The 22,346-nt window shown below is 41.9% G+C and overlaps 1 protein-coding gene across 5 annotated transcripts in view; it reads right to left on the reverse strand.

Moving 5' to 3' along the window:
• GULP1 (GULP PTB domain containing engulfment adaptor 1) overlaps nucleotides 1-22,346 on the reverse strand; it is a 123,979-nt gene that overhangs the window by 52,416 nt on the left and 49,217 nt on the right. For all 5 annotated transcript variants that reach the window (XM_063116279.1, XM_063116281.1, XM_063116277.1 and 2 more), the window contains one exon: nucleotides 20,793-20,854. In XM_063116279.1, the coding sequence (XP_062972349.1) occupies nucleotides 20,793-20,854 (62 nt within the window). The remainder of the gene's footprint in view (nucleotides 1-20,792; nucleotides 20,855-22,346) is intronic.

Below are 22,346 nucleotides of genomic sequence, written 5' to 3' on the forward strand. Positions count from 1 at the left end.
AAGGCTGATTTTAAAATGATCTGTTTTGCTCACTTCGCTGTGCAAAACTCCTATAAACACCATGGGATATTTAATGGATGGAAATATGAAGTAGCACTGTATTGAAGTATTTGGTTGGACAATATCACTGCCTGGCCTTCTTCAAATGAGCACTGCAGAAGAAAAGGGTGTTCAAAAACTGCCAATAACCCCCACCCCACCCCCAATGTATTTATGCACATGGGCTGAACTGAATTTTGGAGCCAACATTGTCAGCATGAAAAGTGAAAAAGTGTGAGGGATGTTCTCCAAAAGGACCTCTAAACCTTGTTTTTTATATACATTTTGCTCTTTTGGTCCTGTTCACCGACACTCTTGGCAGCTGCTTTGACACATTTTTAAAAAGAGGTTGATGTTGCTGACTATGTGATCCAGCCAGTCAGGGAACCTGTAGCCAGCATGATGTCATCATGGCACCATATAACCTATCAGATTTGGCTAAATGACATCAACACAAAGCCAAAGAAGGTAGAATGAAGGTAATGCTTGTTGCCCTAATCCTGAATGGGAAAGGATTTTTGCTCCACTTTGCAAAAAACCCAATTTTTGCAAAAATGGGATATTTTCAACTGGCATCTTTAAATGTAGGACATGCCTCCCATTTCCACTCATCCCTAGTATACACATACACAAAAGCAGCAGCTTCACATTTCTTTATGGTTCATTATGCATGCAGGATTTATTGCTGAAAAATAACTTCCAGGTCCTTAGTTAATGTTCTGAATATGGATGTTAGAACAATTTTATAGATGAGCTTTACCTATATCATCAGCTTACACAGTGCAGACAAGACAGATGACTTTGGCATTATCAACTGACCAAAATAATCTAATGATCAAGGAAGAAGTCCAAGACTGCCAAATTACTGCAGCTAGGATAATGCCAATGGAAAGAAGCACAAATCTCAGTCACACGAGCTACTATCAAGTCAGTGACTGTGTGGGGTGGCAAAGTCTAAGGAGGAAACAGAGGTGAAGTGTCATATGGTGAGTGTGTTGAAGGAAGCAGCAGCATGCGGAGTCCTTATCAGGCCAGAAAACCTGGCTTGACCAGTTGCAGGTGGAAGGAGGGGGGGAATAAGTATGTATGGTATCAAATTCGGGCTAATAATAATAATAATAATAATAATAATAATAATAATAATAATAATAATTCTTACCCGCCTCTCCCTCTGGATCGAGGCAGGGAACATTAAAAACAATATAATACATAAAACTAGTTAAAAGAGCATATAAAACCAATACCATATTAAAATATAATATAATATAAAATATAATATAATATAATCACAACATATTAAAATTCTTAGGTTTAAAAGTTATCTGGCTAGGCCTGCCGGAAGAGACATTTTATGGCTCCCCTAAACTCAGAAAGAGTATTAAGGCAACGAATCTCCTCCGGCAGGTCATTCCACAGTCTGGGGGTGGCAGAAGAAAAGTTCCTCTGGGTAACTGTTGTCAGCCTAGTTGCGGATGACTGGAGTAAACCCTTCCCAGAGGGTCTGAGTGTGTGGGGCAGGTTGTACAGGAGAAGAAGATCAGCAAAGGGAAACTGGGCGAGCCCTAATCTACGCCAGCAACTAGCTAGGCATTTTGTATCGGGTGAAGCATTCTATGCCTGGAGTGTGGCGTCTGGGTGACTGCCACCCCCAGGCCTACCCTTTTGGGGGAGGGGAGTCCTTCCTGTGTCATTCCCCCTTGAGCTGTGAAGTGAGATGAGTCAGTATCACAGGTAACCCTTATCCCCCCACTGCGGCCGTAAATCCCTCTGCGGAAGGCCTCAGGCATCACCTGTCACCAAACAACAGTGCCACAGAATGATCACCAGCCCTTTCCTCTCAGCATGAGCCAAATGCGGCTCACAAACCCTACCAGCCTGAGCCAAATGTGAACAAATTAAAGTGAATTAAAATATATTACAAGTCATAAGACACGCTCTCCTCACTTACAGTGTGAAGTAGGCAAAAAAGCCTGCATCATTATATTTCAATTGATATTATACCTTTTGGGTTCCTAAGTTCAAGTATTTGAAAACCACATTTATTAATTAAAAATAAATAAGAACATTCTCCCAGATAATAGCTTTCAAAACTCTGCTAAGTTGTGAGGTTTGATGTGATTCAGCATTTAAACGACCTGGAAACATGTAGGAAATAGCACCCCTCTCCCAACTTTCTGCTTCAAATATTTTGACAGTGAAAATGGATGGAGCTTAAAACGTTCTCCTGGAAGTTACAGGATATATTATGGTAACATGCCGGGAAGCTTCCTTTGTGCCAGTAGCTATGTCTTGTGTGCAATTACTGAAACGCTCATTCATCATAAGCGTCACATGAATGAGCCAGTTACATGAGGCTGCAGGCCGCTTATCAGCAAGAAGGGCACCTCCAGCACTCTGCTTGTTCATATTGGAGCATCCGTTATATCAACATGACTCCATTCTTTACCAGGCCGCTCACTCACTGTTGGCCCCCTAACTTGTGCATATTGATTCCTGCATCCCACACTTCTTCATTTATGACTCAAACTAAGCGAATTGCCATTTAGCTGAGGAATACACCGTTTCATGACCTACATTTAAAAACAACCCTTATCACAAATTAGTCATGCAACACCTTTGTGCCTTCGTATCAAATTACACTTTCAATTTGCCTAGATCTCATTTGATTCTTAATTCTCTTCATCCCTCAGCCAGAGGTCACCTTATTGTTCCACATTTCCAGCTCAATTACTATTACCGGCAAATCTCTTAGCAATCTATCTGACGTACATTATTCAGAACAGCAGTGTGTTATCTCACACTTTTAGCTTATTGATTTTCCTATAAACCCAAGAGATGAAAATCTTTTTCCCTTTTAACATTACCTCGACACTTAGCTGTCAAATCAACTTTTCCTGTGGTTTTCTAACTTTATGGCAATTGAGCAATTTTGGAGATGGTCTTGGGGATTGCATTCCAGTTGTGGGTGTGGCCAAAGACAAAGGGGGTGGGCCCAAAATACAGAACAATTAGCATATTGTAGCTTAAAGCTCTTGCAGTCAGTAACCAAGCATTTCAATATTTTAGAATGGGGAAAACCCTGAACAAAAGCCAGGAAATTACCAAAAAAATCAGTGGGTGGGGGAAAGGGAAGAAAGTGTGGCCTTCTTTGGGAATGCTATCTGGCCAGGTTAAGCAATCAGGAGGGAAGGATTTGGCCCTAAGGCTTGAGGTTCCCCACCCAGCCCTGCAATACACAACATGCCCCTCTTGCCTGCCTTATTGTTCTAGAATGATAGGAGTACCCTCAACTGCATTTGTATTGAAACTGAGAGAGACATTGGGCAGTATCCAATGGTGACTACCTATGCCCAGCCAGCCTGGCTGAATACCTGAATACTTAACTGTGATTGTTAACCAGAATATGGTGTTTAACTGAGATTTTGAAACTATGATTGTTAACCAGAATACTTGAATGCTTAATTGTGATTGTTAACCAGAACAAGGGGTTCATCTGTGATTGTTAATTAGAAGATACATTGTGATCATATTGGGGGTTTGTACATAGATGCTTGCATACAAATAATAATAATATATCCTAATTTTCCCAATTGGTGTTTTTAGTGTGTGAATGTTGTTTCATGTTGTTGGCTATTCCATCAACTGTATGTTGCAATATGGATGTGTATTCTTGGGTTAATTGTGTTGTAACACATATTTGCACCTCAATGAAGTGTTAATGATACCCTGATCATGTGTTGTAACAGATGATGCTCACAGACCATTGATACTATTGTAGTAGAATATACATTTTTTATATCACAGTAGAATTTTCCATTGACTTCATTTATCACACTCATAGGCTTTTAAGGTTTGGATCCTATCCTTAGTGTTTGCACAGTAGGGTTTCTCCTCCCCCATTTTTCCTGTTTCTAGAATGGGGCAGGTTGGTGGTGTCCCCCCCCCCCCACTGTGGGTGGGCAGTGTTGGATACTTCCCCCAGTTGCCAAATATAAGAACATACAAACATAGGAAGTGCCCTGATGCTGGATCAGACCAAGGGTCCATCTAGTCCAGCACTCTGTTCACACAGTGGCCAACCAGCCATTGGTGAGGGATGAACAAGCAGGGCATGGTGCAACAGCATCCTCCTGCCCATGTTCCCCAGCAACTGGTGCACACAGGCTTACTGTCTTGACTACTGGAGGTAGCACACAACCATCAGGTTTCTCTAAGATATGTAACCCAACTAGTTATAAGGGTTAATTGGCTATGCAAGAACAACCAGAAACAATTCATTCTCTGGCACCAGAGGCCAGAGAATGAATTGAATGTCACCAAAGTAGCTTTCTGTCCTAAATAGAACTGATAACCATCTTACCTCATCTCATCCACATGCTATATTGCCTGATCAAGAGATCCTTGGATCTCCCTACAATCTTGGATACCACCCTAAACCAAAGCCTTTTCAAGTATAACCTTCTGGCTCCTCTTGTATCCTTGTACTTCCCACCTCATTTCTGCCTCTCCTCCAGTCTCCTATTACCTTTTGTCTTTCAACTCATCTTCTCTTCCTCTAAATTCCAATATGGAATTCCAAATCCTATGCTGGCTGGGGAATGTTAGCAGTTGTAGGACTTTTTCCTGTTGAAACATGCACGGGATTGTACCCTAACCCCACCTTCTGTATAAGTGTTTAAGGAAAAACACCAAAACGCGTTGCCTTTGGATCAACCAATTATCCCTTCCACTTTTTCAATTTTCTATTATCAAAATGCAGGAGAAAAGAATTTCAGTCCCCCTGTATTCCTACCATCAAAGGAAAATCATTTGAATCAGGAAAACTGGCTGAAAAAGGAGTGATTGTATCAAGAGGAGAAATGCCTATTATTCCTCAGTACAATAATCTGCTTAGCTTCTGGTTGCACATACTCAACAAATGTACAATAAGGCTGGAGAAAGCCTTCATTATGAAAGTTTTTAAGGGATTTGAAAACGATTTTTAAAGTGAATTTGAAAGGAAAGAGGTACCCTTTCCTGGTGTTTACAAGTTCATTTATTTTGACCCACTATCATATTTAGTTGAACAGGTTTTGTGACAGTTTGCACTATAACACTGTCAAATTTGTAAATCAAGACAAGGCAGCAATGCTTGTTTTATACGATCCTTAACTCCAAGGGAAAAAGCAAAATAAAAACAAAATAAGCCTCCATCCTAAGGAAAATAAATCACACCTCAATTCTATTCATGCCTACTCAGAAGTAATTCCCACTGAATTCAGGTAAGTGGTTACAGGATTTCAGCCTCAATCTTTCCCAACCATGTTGACGTAGCAATCATTATGTTCTGGGCTACAGAATTTGGTTTTTAAAAAGGAAGTGTGATGTGTATGGTTCCCCCACTGAAGTAATTATGATACAGGAAAGGTGTCTTTTTGGTAGTTTGTCATCGATTAAACAGATTCAGCCTTGATTGGTTTCAAGAAAGGAAAGGGCTGCCTTACCCAAAGTGACAGCATTTCCTAAAATGCTCCAAAGAGAACTATTTTGGAGTAATAAACTGCAATATCCACCTCTCTTTGCCCTCTAGTGATTCCATATAGGGCTCTCCAGTGCTTCCAAAAAATTGCATATACTATCAAAGTGCAAGCCAGGACAAACACACTGACGGGGTTCAGACAACATGATAACCAATGGTGGTTTAAATAGTCAATGGTTGGTTGTTTAACCCACAATGGGTTGTGTTGTGTGGAGGGAGTTTTTTAACCAACGGTATGTTACTTGGCTAAAATAACCAACGCAAATAACCAATGCTGTGCAGAGTTGGCTATTTGAACCATCATTGGTTATTGTGTTGTGTGGAGGGTACCGTTGGTAATTTCCTCAGCCACTGTTGGTTGTTTTGTCAGTCATAGAGTTGCAAGGTAAGAGAGGTCAAAGTGGTGGCTGCCACTCTAGTCCAGCTGGCAGGATAGATTGTTGGCAGCAATGGCTGATGGGATATAGTGGGAGGACTGAGGGGGAAGAGAAGGAGGGGGGATGAGTGAGTCAACTCAGCATGGACTAACAATCCACTCAATGCTGATCCTAATCTGTACCACAGTTGATTATTTATTTATTTATTTGTATTTATTACATTTATAGACTGCCCCATAGCCAAAGCTCTCTGGGTGGTTTACAAAGATTAAAAAGATTTGATTAAAAAGACTGAATGATAAAAATCATATACAAATTTTAAAAACAAAAAATTACAGCTAATGTTTAAGAGAATTTTTAAACACTCAACCAGGCCAAAGCTTGTTTTAGAGTCAGTTAAAACTCAATATATGCTGCTAAATACCTGGGAGAAAAGGAAAGTCTTAATCTGACGTCAAAAAGATAATAATGTTGGCGCCAGCCATCCTCACTGGGGAGATAGTTCTATAATTGGGGGGCTGCCATCAAAAAGGCCCTCTCCCTTGTTGCTTTCCTCTGAGCTTCCCTTGGAGTAGGCATCTGGAGGAGGACCTTAGATGTTGAGCGTAGTGTATGGGTAGGTTCATGTCGGGAGAGGCGTTCCGTCAGGTATTGCGGTCCCAAGCTGTGTAAGGCTTTATAGGTTAAAACCAGCACCTTGAATCGGACTCGGGAATGTACAGGCAGCCAATGCAAGCAGGCCAGAGTCGGTCTTGTATGTTCAAACCTTCTGGTCCCTGTTACCAATCTGGTTACTGCATTTTGCACAAGCTGCAACTTCTGAACAATCTTCAAAGGCTGCCCCACGTAGAGGGCATTGCAGTAATCTAACTTGGAGGTTACCAGGGCGTAGACAACTGAAGCCAGTTTATCCCTGTCCAGATAGGAGCATAGCTGGGCCACCAACCAAAGCGGGTAGAAGGCACTCCGTGCCACCAAGGCCACCTGGGCCTCAAGTGACAGAGATGGTTCTAGGAGAATCCCCAAGCTACGAACCTGCTCTTTCAGGAGGAGTGCAGCCCCATTATCATGTTGAGCGGGGAGAACCCCCTAGATAAACAACCGTCAATTATTACCCCACTGTTGACTATCGTGTTGTCTGTATGCAGCCACTGTCTCTCACACACTCACTGTGGTTAATGAGGTTATGTGTAAATAAAAATTGGTGAAGTCATCTAACACTAAATATACTACCTTTAAAAGTGGGTTGGGCTTGCAACAATATTGGATCATATTTTGGATTCTAATCTTTCCAAGCTCTCTGCTATGGTGCAAATAGGAGGAGCAGAGGTGAAATTTCACCAAGATTTTGAGTGCTTAGCTCTTAAAAGTCTGTGTTTGAATTATGTGCCTTGTAAACTATATGATTCCCTGCATGCTAACCACATCTCTCTTGCCAAGTCTCCAGTGAGTAAAGAGATTTATGAAATCTGAAGAGACTGTAAAGAGAAAATGCCCAGATTAAATGTGATTTCAAACCTCGGGCAGGATCTATGCAGCGGCAATAATTTAAAACGTAATATATAATAGAGGCTTGACCTATATCCTAGAAAAAGTAATTGTTATGAGCTTGACTACAGTTAGAGCATGACCAGCCTCAAAGGGTCTGCAAAGTAGCTCTATAGCTTTCAAGAAATGGCAATTTCATAAATTCATGCAACACCGATATATCTCTTTTCTTGCTATACGTAGCATATATCAGAATGCAAACTATCTGCTGAGATTTCACTAAAAATTCAGAATTTCTATTCATTGTTTTTCCACTGCACTTTCAGTTTTGTTCAGCTTATTCAACTCAAAATATCAAACACATTTCCTCAAAGCTTGTTTTCTGACATAGTAAATGTTCTAGTCTACTACAAAGATTTTTTGAGACAATGTATGGCAATATTGATGAATTTTGGCTGTAATCCTATGACTTATCTGGGGGAAAATCCTTTAAAAACACAATGAGACTTATTTCCAAGTAAACATTAATAGTATTGATACATGCATTACATTTCACTGCATGTACTAGTAACTAATGTGTACAAATTTGTATCTAGTTTTGGAGCACACCACTAAACTGTACCTGTTTGGCAGGTAGAATATATACATTTTTCCATACAGTACAGTTCTAACAACTTGACTAGTATATTCTGAGTTTTGAATGGTGGGCTGTGTTTGGGGAAAAAAATACACATTCATGTTTTCACATATACAGATATCTTTTCTAGATGGTAGGGGCATAAATATTTGTATATAGTCTGAATAGGGTATAGTTGAGATCTCCTGAATATTGAGGAGTTGTTTTTACCAACCCTCGAGTCCCACGGCACTGGTTTGTTCATGAGAAGCAACACTGTCCAAATATGTGAACCGCCCAGAAAGCTTCGGCTATTGGGCGGTATAGAAATGCAATAAATAAATAAATAGATAAATAAAATATGTGTATCCATTTTCATCTCACAGATTTAAAGATGGGCTCCAAACCATATGTATCACGGATATTTTGTTTTCTAGAAACAAGTATAGGAATGGCTGAGAGCTTTCTTTCCGGTCATTTTTTTTTATGACTACTAACCAAAATTTGCAAATGTCTTCAATTTGGGGTCAGAAAGAATGCAATGCTTAAAAGAAATGCATGTGGCAGAAAGTGAAACGGACAGATTTGTCCGTCCAGGACCAGGACTTAGCTCTTAAAAGTCTGTGTTTGAATTCTTATATGTTGAGGCATGTTTGCAGTGCTGAATTTGGGTTGCCACCACTTTTTTTCTGACAGGCTCTTTATTTTTAATAGCTATAAGGCAGGCAGGTGCAACACGTTCCTCTCCATTCTGGGAATAGCTGTTCCTATTGCATTTGGTCAATGCAGTTGGGTGAGAATTTTGTTTTGTTATTGATTATTTATTTATTTATTGATTGATTGATTACATTTCTATACCGCCCAATAGCCGGAGCTCTCTGGGCGGTTCACACAAAAAAAGAAAAGAATCAAATGTCTTATGTCTTCATATTCATCATGCAAATGTCTTCATATTCATCATGGAAAGAACTTGAGATTTGAAAACAATATGAATATGAGAGAAAGCAGACAGAGGCTGAGTCCGGACAACATACTAATCAATGGTTGTTTCTAATTTTGTTCCAATTATCCCCCCCAGTTGATTAGTGTGTTGTCCGAACGCAGCCAGATTCTCCTATCCCTAAACACAAGGTTGGACTATTGAGGCAGAGAGGCTAACACAGATTATATTGCAGAAATGCTTAGAAGACACAATCTATATATAACAACATTGTTATGTGTTATTTGAGCAAAGGCCAAACTCAGCTATTTGAATAACCTCACCCTGTAATTATGCCAACCCAAGAACATGTTATCATACCTGAAACACATTGATGAGAGACAACGTTTGGGATATAGAGAAAAATATATCCCAATTATCGCTTTCCTATGCTACTAGGAAGTAAATGGCCTGGCAGAGTAGTATAACACCAAATGCAACATGGAACACCAAATATCACATTTCATGTTCCACCTTGCTACCACAGCATAGTGATTCTGGTCCCACTTCCATCATCATGCTTGTGAGAAAGGATAAGGGGCAGAAAAAGCCTACATCTTGATCTGGACCTTTGAACACTATCTCCCTTCCTGTCTCTAATATTACTGCAGTGCATAGCAAGATGCACACACCTCTTTCTAGCCAATTCTTTCTGTTGCGATAATAAGTTTCAACTCAGGCTGAAGTGTCAGATTTTTGTAAAGTTAACTCCCAACTAGGAACTTGAATATACACCATATTAGCTGGGCCTAATCCATAACACTGCTACACAACAGTATATGGCACAGTGCTTGTGGAACTTGGGGTCAGGCAAACATGGGACCCAGAAAGCACACAAGCAAACTATTTATAACTATGTTTGAACGGTTCATTTTTTTGGTTTACTTTGTGTGCATTTCCCAGAGAATAAACCAAGACATTGGCCTTTGCTAAACCTAAGCGAAAATCTGGGGAAGAGGAGGGGAGACCTCGCGTTATGAATAATGCGAGATCTCGCCCTCGTTTACACGTGAGGCGCAATGAGCTCAATAAGAGAGCCGTCGCACCCGCCATTTTTTTTAAAAAAAATGTTTAAAGGGCTGGCTGCGCATGAGAGAACGAGTGACAAGGTAAATGGTTTGTTTTTTTAAAAAAACCACGTGATTTTTCCACTCTCCCCACCCTAGCCCCAATGGGCGCAGCTCCCGGCTCTGTGCGAGTAATCGCATGGAGCTGGGAAAAGCCGTGGAAACGGGCCACACGCTTGCGGTCTCAGGCTCAGCCCGAGACCGCGTGAAAAAATGGGGCCGAAGGGTAGGCCTATATCCCGGGGCCAGGGAGGCCTGAGCCCGGGATCCCCTGTGCGTCATCTGGACACACAGGGACGATCCCGGGTATCACCCTGGGATATAGGCTGGTCTAGCAAAGGCCTAATTCATAATGTCAAGGCTGGTGGATTGCAGGTCAGTAGATGGTTTGACATGTGGTTGAGCCAGTGGAGAATAGGATAATCTATCAGGCAGCTAAGCAGATAGGCAAGTGGCTAAGCAGCCCAATTTGCTCGCTGAGCAAAAAACAGACCAGTGTCAGCAGCTTAGTAGACTGGGACTATCTTGAATTCTTGTGTGTTTCTGATTCCTGCTAGGCAGGAATCTGCTGTATCATCCATCCTCTGACCATCTGCAATGCAGGTCAGACAACCCCCACTACCATCACACAGCTTGAAAGGGGGAGTAAAGTGGCTGCCCCTCTTTCCATTGTCCCAGGTTCAGGACTATTGACATATGTTTTCTTAAACTGAGATGCTATTTCATTATATTCCTAATATGCAAAATTCTTTGCATAATATTTTGATTACTGTACCTACAAAGGAAGTGTGCTCTTAAAAAGAATGATGGAATGCTGTTTATATAGTACTTAAGCAAATCAAAAGAATGACAGCCACATTATTGATTTCAATGGAAGAATTAAGCAGATGCCTAACAGTACTTAATTGGCTGGATTGTGTTCAGTGTAACATAGTAAAACTGCGCTGCAATTCACAGCCCATGCAATTCAGCATAGCAAATCTGATTTTAATAGATCTTTGCCAATTTACAGCAACTGAATATTTGGCACTTAGCTATCTTGTTGTGGCAGCCAACAGAAAATAATCCCTGGGGTGAGAGGGAGATGTTGAGTTTTATATGCTACAGATCTGATTTTTAAAAAAATCATATAAAACAGAATACAGTATTAGAAAGCTTCCTCTAAGTAAAATAATGCTTTTTGTACTCCATTTCAGTGCTGTTCTAAAACATCATAAAATTATACCTAGTATAATTAAATTCAGTCCCAAACTTGACATTGACCTGGTTTGCACAACATGACAACCCATGGTAGTCAGCCTTGTTTGTTTCAGGGTGGCTTGTCGTGATGTCTGAACCCAGCCCAGCTTCCTCAGTGGTTTATTAACCACACACCAGCCACTGCGAGAATCCATGTCTTGTTGCTGGGATAGAAAGATGTCCCCTTTTTATTAAGTCTTGAAATGACACTAGTCAATTTAATCACCCAGTTCGTCACCTCCCTAGACAGTGACACTTCTTTTTTTCTTTCACTTTCTGGAGATTTGTACATTGGTCTCTTGTCCCTCAGGGTTCCATCTTATCCCCCATGCTATTTAACATATACATGAAACTGCCAGGAAAGATTATCCAGAGTTATGGTGTTCAATGTCACAGGTATGCTGATGACACCCAAATCTATGGCCTTAGCTAGACGTACCTGATAATCCAGGATGGAGGAGGGAAGATCTCGCATTGTGATTAACGTGAGATCCCACCTCCATTTACATTTGAGGTGCGACGACCTCAGGAAGAGAGGCGTCAGGTTCGCCATATTCTTTTATTTTTAAAGGAAGAGGAGTGCATGAATGCTCGTGCACTAAAGGTAGGTGCTTTTTTAAAAAATAATTTCATTTCCCTGCTCCCCCCCCCCACTTAATCACAGAGTAATCACGCGGAGCCGGGTCAAACCGTGGCAACGGGCCACATATTCCAATGTCTCAGGTTCAGCCAGAGGCCATGGAAAAAGCAGGCCCAAAGGGGAGGGCTCTATCCTGGGGCAAGGGAGGGATGATCCCTCCCTGATCCTGGGTTCCCCTGTGTGTCATGTGGATACACAGAGACGATCCTGGGATTTGTCCCGTGATAAAGCCTGGTCTTAGCTAAGGCCTATCTCTCCTTTCCATCCAAAACCAAGGAAGCTTTTCTGGTTCCAAGTTAGTGCCTAACGTCAGTAATGGACTGAGGACAAACAAACTGAAGCTTAAACCTGACAATTCAGAGCTGCTTTTGGTCAGTAAAAAGACAGATTAGGGAAGAGGGATACAACCTGTGCTGGATGGAGTTATATTCTCCCTGAAGACTCTAGGAATGGGTGCAGTTTGCATGTACTCTTGGAATTGGCCCTAAACCTGGATACTCAGGTCACAGTAGTGGCCAGTGGCATGTCTACACCAGCCCTATATCCCGGGATCATTCCTGTGCATCCAAACGCCACACAGGGGATCCTGGGAGCAGGCAGGGACGATCCCTCCATTTTCCTGGGATAACCCTTAGGTGGAGAAAGGGCCCAGGAGTGTTTGCAGAACTGAGGATGTTACACCAACTGCACCCATTCCTAGAGATGTCTGATCTGGTAAGGGTCACACATGTATTAGTTATATCTCATTTGGACTACTGTAATAAAACCTACATGGAGCTGCCTTTGAAAACTGTCAGAAACTACATCTGGTGCAGAATGCTGTGGCCAGACTGGTTACAGGAAGCATGAAACTCTCTTCTTAAAGCACCTTCACTGGTTACCAGTCTGTTTCCAGGCAGATTTCAAGTGCTGGTTACGATCTATGAAGTCCTATATGGCCTGGGACCAGGTTACCTGAAAGTCCGCCTTCTTTCCTATCAGTCTGCCTGGTCCTTAAGATCCTCTAGAAGCCCTTCTTTCAATACCACCACCTTCAGAGGTGTGTTAGGTGGCAATATGAGAGAGGGCCTTTTCGGTTGCTGCTCCCAAGCTGTAGAACTTCCAAGAGAGACTAGTTTCACTTCCTCTCTGTTGCACTTCTGCTGGCAAGTAAAGATCAATATATTCAAGAAGGCCTTTGGCCTATAAGTGGGGTTGTTGGTTTGGATGCTGTTTTTATTTTATAATTGATATGTTTTTATTGTATTTTAATGTGTTTTATTGTTTCAATCTATTTTAAATAGTTTTGTTAATGACTTAACTGCTATTTTTTGGTAGAAAGGTGAGTTATAAATCAAATAGCTAAGTACATATCTACTGCACTTTAGCGAATTTGTGTAAATCTCCACGAAAGTTATACAATACATAAAGTTACATTTGCGCAAATCTCCCTGAAGGTGAAAAAAAAATCAATAAAAAAAAAACTTTACTCTGGTAATTAGTGCATTTGCAAAGCCCCCTGAGATACGTGCCAGGAGTGGGCAGGAGGACTAACAAGCCATGGCAAGCCACAGAATGTCTGATCACCTGTTTGGAGTAATATAGATTACCGAGCAAACAGACAACCCACGGTAGCTTAATTTCAGAGTGGCTTATTGTGATGTGTGAACCAGCCCATTGACTTATAAATCTATTTTTGTTCAGTATCTCCCCTTAACTGAAGTAGTACAAGTGATTTTATTGCACATTTCACAACACTACTTTCAGAATACAAGGTCTGAGTAGTAGTTGAACTAATGCATACACAATGCGAAAAGCCCATTACAAATTTTCAGTCCCAATATCCTGTCTTATATACACAGCTCTTACTACTGAAAAATAGAAGGCCTTAAGAGGAAAACATTTATTTCAAGTACATTTCTAAAATATTTATTGCTCAAGAGGTTCCTCAGAAGTGCCACTTCTGAGGAACCTCTTGAGCATTTTTTGTGTGAAAAATCTTTTTAGGCTCAGTTTTTTCAGTATAAAATCAAACTCACCACCTGTTAAACATCACACATTTTGGAAATAAGGATTAAAAGAACAACTCACCACCTTCGCCCTCCTTGTATAAGAAGCCACCAGACTAGGGTGACCATAAGAAAAGGAGGACAGGGCTCCTGTATCTTTAACAGTTGCATAGAAAAGGGAATTTCAGCAGGTGTCATTTGTATGCATGTTGCACCTGGTGAAATTCCCTCTTCATCACCACAGTTAAAGCTGCAGGAGCTATACTGCAGCTATACTGTGACCAGATTTAAAAGAGGGCAGGGCACCTGCAGCTTTACCTGTTGTGTTGAAGAGGGAATTTCACCAGGTTCTCCATGTATACAAATGACACCTGCTGAAATTCCCTTTCCAATACAACTGAAAGATACTGGGGCCCTGTCCTCCTTTTCATATGGTCACCCTACACCAGACCAGCTATGCCTGAGCTATTTATGCCAGAAGCCATGCCTTCTGCAGCTCTTAACACACATATGATTTCCAGAACTGTTTACTATATTGTACAACTATAACCCAAACTAGACATAAGGGAGATCTGGGATTTTTCTTTCACTAATTAGCGGCCACAGACAGCTGCTTTAAAGAACAGGGAAGCAATGCTCTAGTAGAGGTTGCTGAACTCACGCCCCCCCCCCCCATGCACTTTCCCCAGTGCAAATTCCTTCACCACCACCTACAAGTTGCTATTAGTTCTCCGAGGGGAAAAAGACAGGTGTAGCATCTATGCCTGTCTTTTGCCTGAATGGAGCTAACAGCAGCTTTGGAGTGCAGCTGTTACATCTGAGAAAGAGCACAGGGGAAAGGGTCTAACATCCTCTTCCAGAGAAGGTCATCTCTGTTCTTCAAAACAGCTTTCTGGAGGCTATTTAGAAAAATAAATGCTACATAAAACTTAATCATAATCCCCCCACATCACATTATGCCATGTAATGTCCCCCTGCGCACACATACACACACACACCACAATTCCATACACACAGCCTAACAAGTCATTAAAGATCCTGTTTTAATTCTGAAATTATATTTGTTTAATTTCCAAAATTACAACATGGTCCACACAGGGGCTTTACTACCATTCCCTAACACACACCCACACACCCACACCCACACACACCTTTTGTATGTGTGCACACACTACTTTTGTTTAACATAACATCTAGCCTGAAGAAGAGTCCTACAAAGCTTGCTGAATATATTGTAATCTTTTTGGGTTGGTTCTAATACAAATATTCTAGGGTTGAAGTTTTGATTTATTTTATTCCACTCGTTGCGATTGTTTTTTTAACTAGGCCAATTCACTTTAAAGCTTTCTTTTTAAGAACTTTTTCATTGTAAAACAATGAATCATCTTTTATGTTTTTAGGCCATAAGTGTGGACCTTTGGGGAAAAAAACATGCATCAGATGGTGCAGGACCACTGTGGGCTCATCTACACCAAGCAGATATTCCACTATGAAAGCGGTATGAAAGCGGTATAAAAAAGGCAGGAGCCACAGTACTGCTTAAGAGTGGTATTGAAGTGCACTGACAACTTTTGGGGCGCATGACACATACCACATATTGCTTTCATACCACTTTCATAGTGCTATATCCTGCTTGGTGTAGACATGTCCTGGGCCCCAACTCTTGCCAGTGCACTCCATTACCACTATAAAGCAATAGTGTAGATCCTGTAGTGCACTTTAATACCGCTATAAAGCAGTAGTGTGGCTCCTGCCTTTTCTATACCACTTTCATACCGCTTTCATAGTGGAATATCAAACCCTGTGACTTTTTGTAAACATTCTTCTGAATATGGTGCTGCTAATGGTGATATAACCTATCTTTTGAAAGCAAAAGACTGGAGTTAAATGATTAATCCATAACCTCTTCTTCATCATCAATTGTCACAGAAATCACATTCATTTTGATTTTGTTCAAACGGTAGTGTGTTCTACAACCAGACTGCAGAAAGGCTTGTCAAATTTTGGAAAACCGAAGGATTAGTTGGTATCCTTTTGCTTCTTTTAGTTCCCTTTGTTTAACCTCTCCAATTTCGAGCTGCTTGGTTTGTATTTATAGCCAGACATGGCTGTATGACATTTGCATATGTGTTTGTGAGTGTGTGTATGTGGCAGGCAGAAAGAAAACATTTACTCACATACATTTTGGGTGTACATCCTACCAGCACCACTGGCTCCCACTGCCCCTCGGAACAATTATTGTGCTCTGTCCCACAAACTATCCCTCCTTCCTGCCTAGGCACAAGGAATTCTGGGAATGTTAGTTCTTGAGAGAGCATGTCAAATTTGAATGTGCAATGAGCAAAACCCGAGCTCATCAAGGTTCTCCGAATTCTACCTCAAAACTCGTTCTGATTCTGTGTGTATCAGACTACGAGCTTTGGGCAGTATCCAATTGGTATCCTTTCCATACATGCAACATCCTGCCATCCTGGCCTGCAAGTGGCTCCTATTGCTTGTATTGACGAAATATAGTGCTTCTAGGGGCAAGCCCTGAAATGCTCATTTCTGGAAGGGGAGAGGGTTGCTGGAGCCCTGCTGCTTCCAGAAATGGCAATTTCTGATCATTTTGGGGCTTTCCCCCAGAAGCACTGTATTGCATCATGCAAAAGGCAGGGGCTGCTTGCAGACTGAAACCAGGGGAATTGGCTACATGTGGAAGGGCCCAATTGGACACCACCCTTTGTTTTCTTCTGCATGCATGAATGTTTGTATTTTCAAATGTATTTTTCCCCAAATGCACACATTTTCTCCTATTGATTAAAACATATTTGTGTGCATTTTTCAAAGGTACACATTTTTATGCACCTTTTCCAAATCGACACGTTTTTTTCAAACACATTTTGTTTTGTCTTTTGAATCATTCCACCAACTCGGAAACGTACAGATGTCAATCACAAATTGCACCCATTCCAAGGGTAAATCCTGGAACTGGGTAAATCCTGATCAAAAAGAACTGAAACAAATTTCCTGTACATTCTTAGACAGGAAAGTACAAATCTCTTTCTCTCAAATTGGAAGTGTAGTTTAACTGCACAAACACATACACTCTGTTCTAGAGAAGGGCTTGTGCCAACAACCCACTGTTCAGAATGTTGCTTGTTTAGCTTTAACACGGTTTCTGATTAGTTCCAGTAAATCTTAACAAATTTGGTTAATAGGCACATAGAACAGGGAATAGTTTCTAAAAATAGCCAGAAGCTTGATCCACAATTTATTCAGCCTCAGTTGTTTTCCTCATACTAATACACTTGCAGCCTGCCTGCCCCCACCTCCGTCCTGGGTCCCAATAGAGTACACTTATTCTCTTCCCCTTTCCAAAGCATGAGCCCTATAAAAACTAGTCTGCGATTGCATGTCTGCTGGTTAATCATATAAGCAGTGGTTACAAATCAGATGAGATATGCACTTGATTCCCCATTAAAATCAATGGGTCATTCATAATAATGGCATTCTAGAGGTTGCAGTCAGTATAAGTCATATTGTTCTTGACCCTCCTGTGGAATTTCCCAAGAAAATTCAGCCCACAAGTGCAGAGTACAGCTGAATGTTGCCTGGTTTAAACGCTTTAACCTGAGGATTGGTCATAACCAACGTTCAGCCTAGGACACGGCCACTTTTCAGAAGCGCTGCACAACGTCTTTCATTCAATGGTTCATTAGTGCCTGACAATGCTTCTTCCTTCAATGGCAACAAGGGAGATTGTACAAGCAAGCTATACAAGTATTCCTTCCTTTTGCAAGATGGCAAGCAGCTAAAATATAATACAGCACCTAGGGCAAAAACATTCCTAGCATGTTCGGATTGTCTGCTTGTGTTTGTTTTTAGAACTTAATTTCTAGTTCTTAGAACTAGTGATGGTCTAGTTCGGAACTGGCCTGAATTTGGTAAACATCTGTTAGAAGTCTGAAACTGATCCAATTTAAATGCAACCAAGATCTCACTGCCACCCTGCCAAGAACCCTAGGAGCAACCTGAGTGCCTGCCCTCATTTCTTTTTTGAGACCTACCATGTGGCAGGGGCAGCCCATTGCCATAATCTGCCTCAGGTTTAAGGCTCCAGACACTGCTTGAAAAATGAACACCAGCATCTAAGGACTCTAAGAATTATGGGCAATGTCCATCCTGTGGATGTGATGTTCCACATGTTTATAGCGGCATCTAGGGCCAAAGGCAGTGGTCCTTGCTAGCACCCCCTTACCTTGCTAAATGCGGGAAAGGGAATGAACAGTAGGGAGGGTTCTGAGTCAAAAAGGGGATCTATTTTTCATCAGCCTGGCCTCTGGGGTGTGTCTAAACCTGATCTGAAATTGGCCCATTCCCCTAATTCAAACTCTGCATCACCTAGACAAAAAGGTAAATATTATGAAAATTTGCATGGTATGACAGCCCACTGTGGTTATTTAACCCACTGTGATGTTGCAGTGTGTGTGTTTGACCCCCATTTTGAATATGCAACCCCCACTCATGGGTTGTCGTGTCGTGCGAACCCAGCATGTATGGATTATACGAGAGTTAAAAAAATTGACACATAATTCATGGTCTGTTTTAGGGTTATGCGAGGATTATTCAACCGCTGCATTGCCTATGCTCACTGAGTTCGTATTATTATTACATCCCGCCTTTTTCCCAGTACAACATGACAACGCCTGAGCAGGGGTTGGATATGCAAAATGGTGTCTGCAGGCACCACAATTCTCCATGGATTGAATAACCCATAATGAGCTGCAGGGTGTGTTTTCCAAACCCTGTCTATGCCTAATGAAATTTCAGAAAATGGGAGGGGTCTTAGTAGTCAGGGCCTGGGATTTTCAAACCCTGTGCAGTTTAGCAGTCCTTCATTCTGGGTAAAACTTGTGTTTGCATCTACCCCCTCAAAGTCACCCTCCTAATCTCCACAAATATACCTGTTTTCATTACCTTAGGAAGGGAAAAAACTAGATCTGGGAAGCAATTTAATCTATGCAAACAATTCAAAGCAGATTAACCTATGCAATGTATGTATTTGCATTTTTTTCCAGATTACACGCTTTTGGTTTAAAAATGTTTTACCAAGAGCACCAAAACACCAATTTGGTTCCGGGAAAACCTGTGTGTTTCAAAGCATTGTGTTAAGATACCCGCCTGTTATATCAGACTAGGGCCATAGCTAGACCTAAAGTTTATCCCTGGATAGTCCAGGGGTCAAACCTGTTCATCTAGGTGACACACAGGGGATCCAGTGCTCAGGCAGGGGCAAACCCTGGATGATCCCAGGATAAACCTGAGGTCTAGCTGTGGCCTAGGTATACGTATGCTCCTCGCCCCTGTCTCACTTCTCTATATTTCATGATAGTCAAACCCTTCCAGACTCAGTCTGGATTGGGACTGTCAATTACAAACTGAAATGGACAATATTCAAGGAACACCCCCCCAAAAAAAGAGTTCTAAATTTATCTGCAATTGCTTGCCCCATTTCACAAAGGCCCACAACTGTATCTTGACACCACCCCCAGCCCCTTAACAGGTGGTTGCTAGTACGCTGATAAAAGTAATCTCTCTCTTTCTCTTGCTTGCTGTTGGCATCTCTCCTCATTACCCCGACCCCTCAGCATTAGAAAAGGAAGGATGGAGGTCTCTCCCCACCCACCCTCCTTGCCTGTGCCTGCAAGGCTGGCCATATGAAAAGGAAGACAGGGCTCCTGTACCTTTAACAGTTACATAGAAAAGGGAATTTCAGCAGGTGTCCCTTGTATGCATGCAGCACCTGGTGACATCCCCTCTTCATCACAACAGTTAAAGCTGCAGGAGCCCTGCCTTCTTTTGTATCTGGTCACTCTAGATACAAAATTCTGAGTGAGTGAAACTAGCCAACTACTCCTGTAGCTTTAACTGTTGTGAAGAAGAGGGAATTTCACCAGGTGCTGCAGGCGTACCAATGACACCCAGGGCCGGTGCCAGACTATTTTGTGTCCTAGGCAAGGTGAGCTACTTGCACCCCCCCCCCCCAATAATTGCTAACTTCGATTCAGCTGTTCAAGAAGAGTTTCTGAACTATTATATTTTTCCTTTTATTGTGTTTTTTCTTAAAACAGCTAATTTGTATAAAACTGTGACCCTTAAAGGGCAGTACTGCACCCCTCTGAGGTCTGTGTTCTAGGCGGCTGCCTAGTTGGTCTAATGGTGGCAGTGGCCCTGATGGCACCTGCTGAAACTCTTGTTTCTTTACAACCGTTAAAGATACAGGAGCCCTGTCCTCCTTTTCATAGGGTCACCCTATGCAAGACTGCTGTGGCTCATTACAGACACCAGGAGCTACAGAACATAGCGTCTTCCAGGGCGTTTTTAAACTGCACGCCATAGCAATGATACAGCACCAAAGGAGATGGGGAGGAGAGAGTGACACGTGCACCCCTACCTTAGTACTACAGCCAACACAGCTGCTGCCAAGTGAGTAGCTGGGAGTGGGAGGGAAGCATTAGGAGGTTGAATGCTTTGTGTTCCCTTACAGTCCATGTTCTTGGACACTTTTAAGCCCGTTGAACGGGGCAGCAAGTTGCGAGTGGAGAAGGAGAGGCTGAGTAAGGGGCGGGACCAGCTTTTAAAGGCTTGGCCCCGCCCCTGCCTCACGTGTCCCACGTGTGAAACACGTGAGGCCTTTATTCCCCTCCTCCCCACCACAACTACTGTTCCTTCCCCTCATGCCGGGCCGGCCGAGGGGGATAAAAGACTTTTATGGAAGGAAGTGGAAAGCAAGATCAGAATGTAGACAATTGCTGGCCATCAGGTAAGCAGAAACAAGGTAAGTAAGCAGACCCCTCACCTTTACATTGTAGGGAATATAGTGCTTTGATAAAGCCTCGGGAGTGTGCATCCACGTTTTGTCTGCAAAAGGAAAAACACACACAATTTAGCCTTACGTGTTCTCGTGATGTTTATGAGCTCTCTGGATAGGCAGCCATTATCCTACTCTAACTCTTGCTTGTTCTATAGTTTTTGTTTTTATTTTCCTTAATGCTGGAAAAAAATGTTAAGAGTATTATCACACACATATATAGCAGCAATAGAGATAAAAGAGGCCTCCTTGCATTGGCACAAAGATATAAAGGCAGATAGATCTCCAAGGAACTGATATGGCCATGCATTTATATGGTGTTTTTTAAGTGTTCAAAGGGCTTGATATACACTGCCTTTGCAAAGCTCACAACAACACTGTAGGGTAGGCCAGCATTATTATTCTTATTTATTTATTCCTTATTTTTACCGCCCAATAGCCGAAGCTCTTCTCATGTTGCAGATAAGAGCTAAGGCAAAAGCGTCTTCTCTACCATGATGAAAAGCCCACAGTATTATCTGCCACAAACGTCTCGGTACAAGCCTAGCTGCATCTGTCACGCTTAGATAGAGTAGCTCCTATTGCACTGCACAGGAGATGCCCTTTTCTGTTCTATTTGGAGGAGGGAAAGTAAGGATGGAAATAGTGATGCTGGATGGGCCTGCTCTGTCCCCAGGCAAGAAAGGCAAGATTTGCTGAAATAAGGGAGTTCTCGACACTGTAGCACTGTATAGAGGTGTCTCTTTTTTACTTTAATGTACAGCTGAACCCATTCCTAAGACTCAGGTACAACAGAAGCAACCCCTAGTAAAATGTAATAAAATGTTTTTGAATTCATGAGATTTCTTTACCCTTTCCCAACTTAACCATGAACCCCAAAGACCAAGACCAAACACTAGTCTTATAGTGTTTTGGAAAGTTATTTTTACAGACTTTGGAAAGTTTGCACTGAGAGAGTATTCTCCCTGCCCTTGCGGCTTTAACAGGAGCTATAAATGGTGCCATTAAGAGGGCACTCTCAGGCTGAATTTCAGAGACTTTAATGGGGCACAGGGGATGAAACAACCTATATGGGGCACTGAGCCAAAACTGTTGCTGTGGGAATATGGAGCAATCAGTCTTTTGTTTGTACGTTCAATGCGACAACAGTAGGGAAGCGTGGTTGAGAGAACTGCATTAGACATATATGAGTCCCAAGGTGTGGCTGCTGTGAGGAGCAAAAGGCTTATTGATTACACTATCAACATCAGGTTCCTACATCTGGAAATTGGGATGTTGGCTGGTGATGAGCAGCCATCTACATTCTCAGCCACTGCGGTAAAGACAGGAATGCCTTGCAAGGTTCGCGTCAAAGACCATACAATGCCAGTGGTAAAACCTTAATTCTGTCGAACTCAACGTCCACATTTTCACATGTTTTATTGTGCTGAGTATTTTAGATACGGACTGAAGGGTGAAACCACTGTGTTTCATAGGGAAAGGAAGAACAGAAAGCATTTTCAGGGAGGCAAGTCTGTAAAATAAGGATTAATATATTAAAAA

Source organism: Elgaria multicarinata, chromosome 2, assembly GCF_023053635.1.
Source record: "Elgaria multicarinata webbii isolate HBS135686 ecotype San Diego chromosome 2, rElgMul1.1.pri, whole genome shotgun sequence".
Lineage (NCBI taxonomy): Eukaryota > Metazoa > Chordata > Lepidosauria > Squamata > Anguidae > Elgaria > Elgaria multicarinata.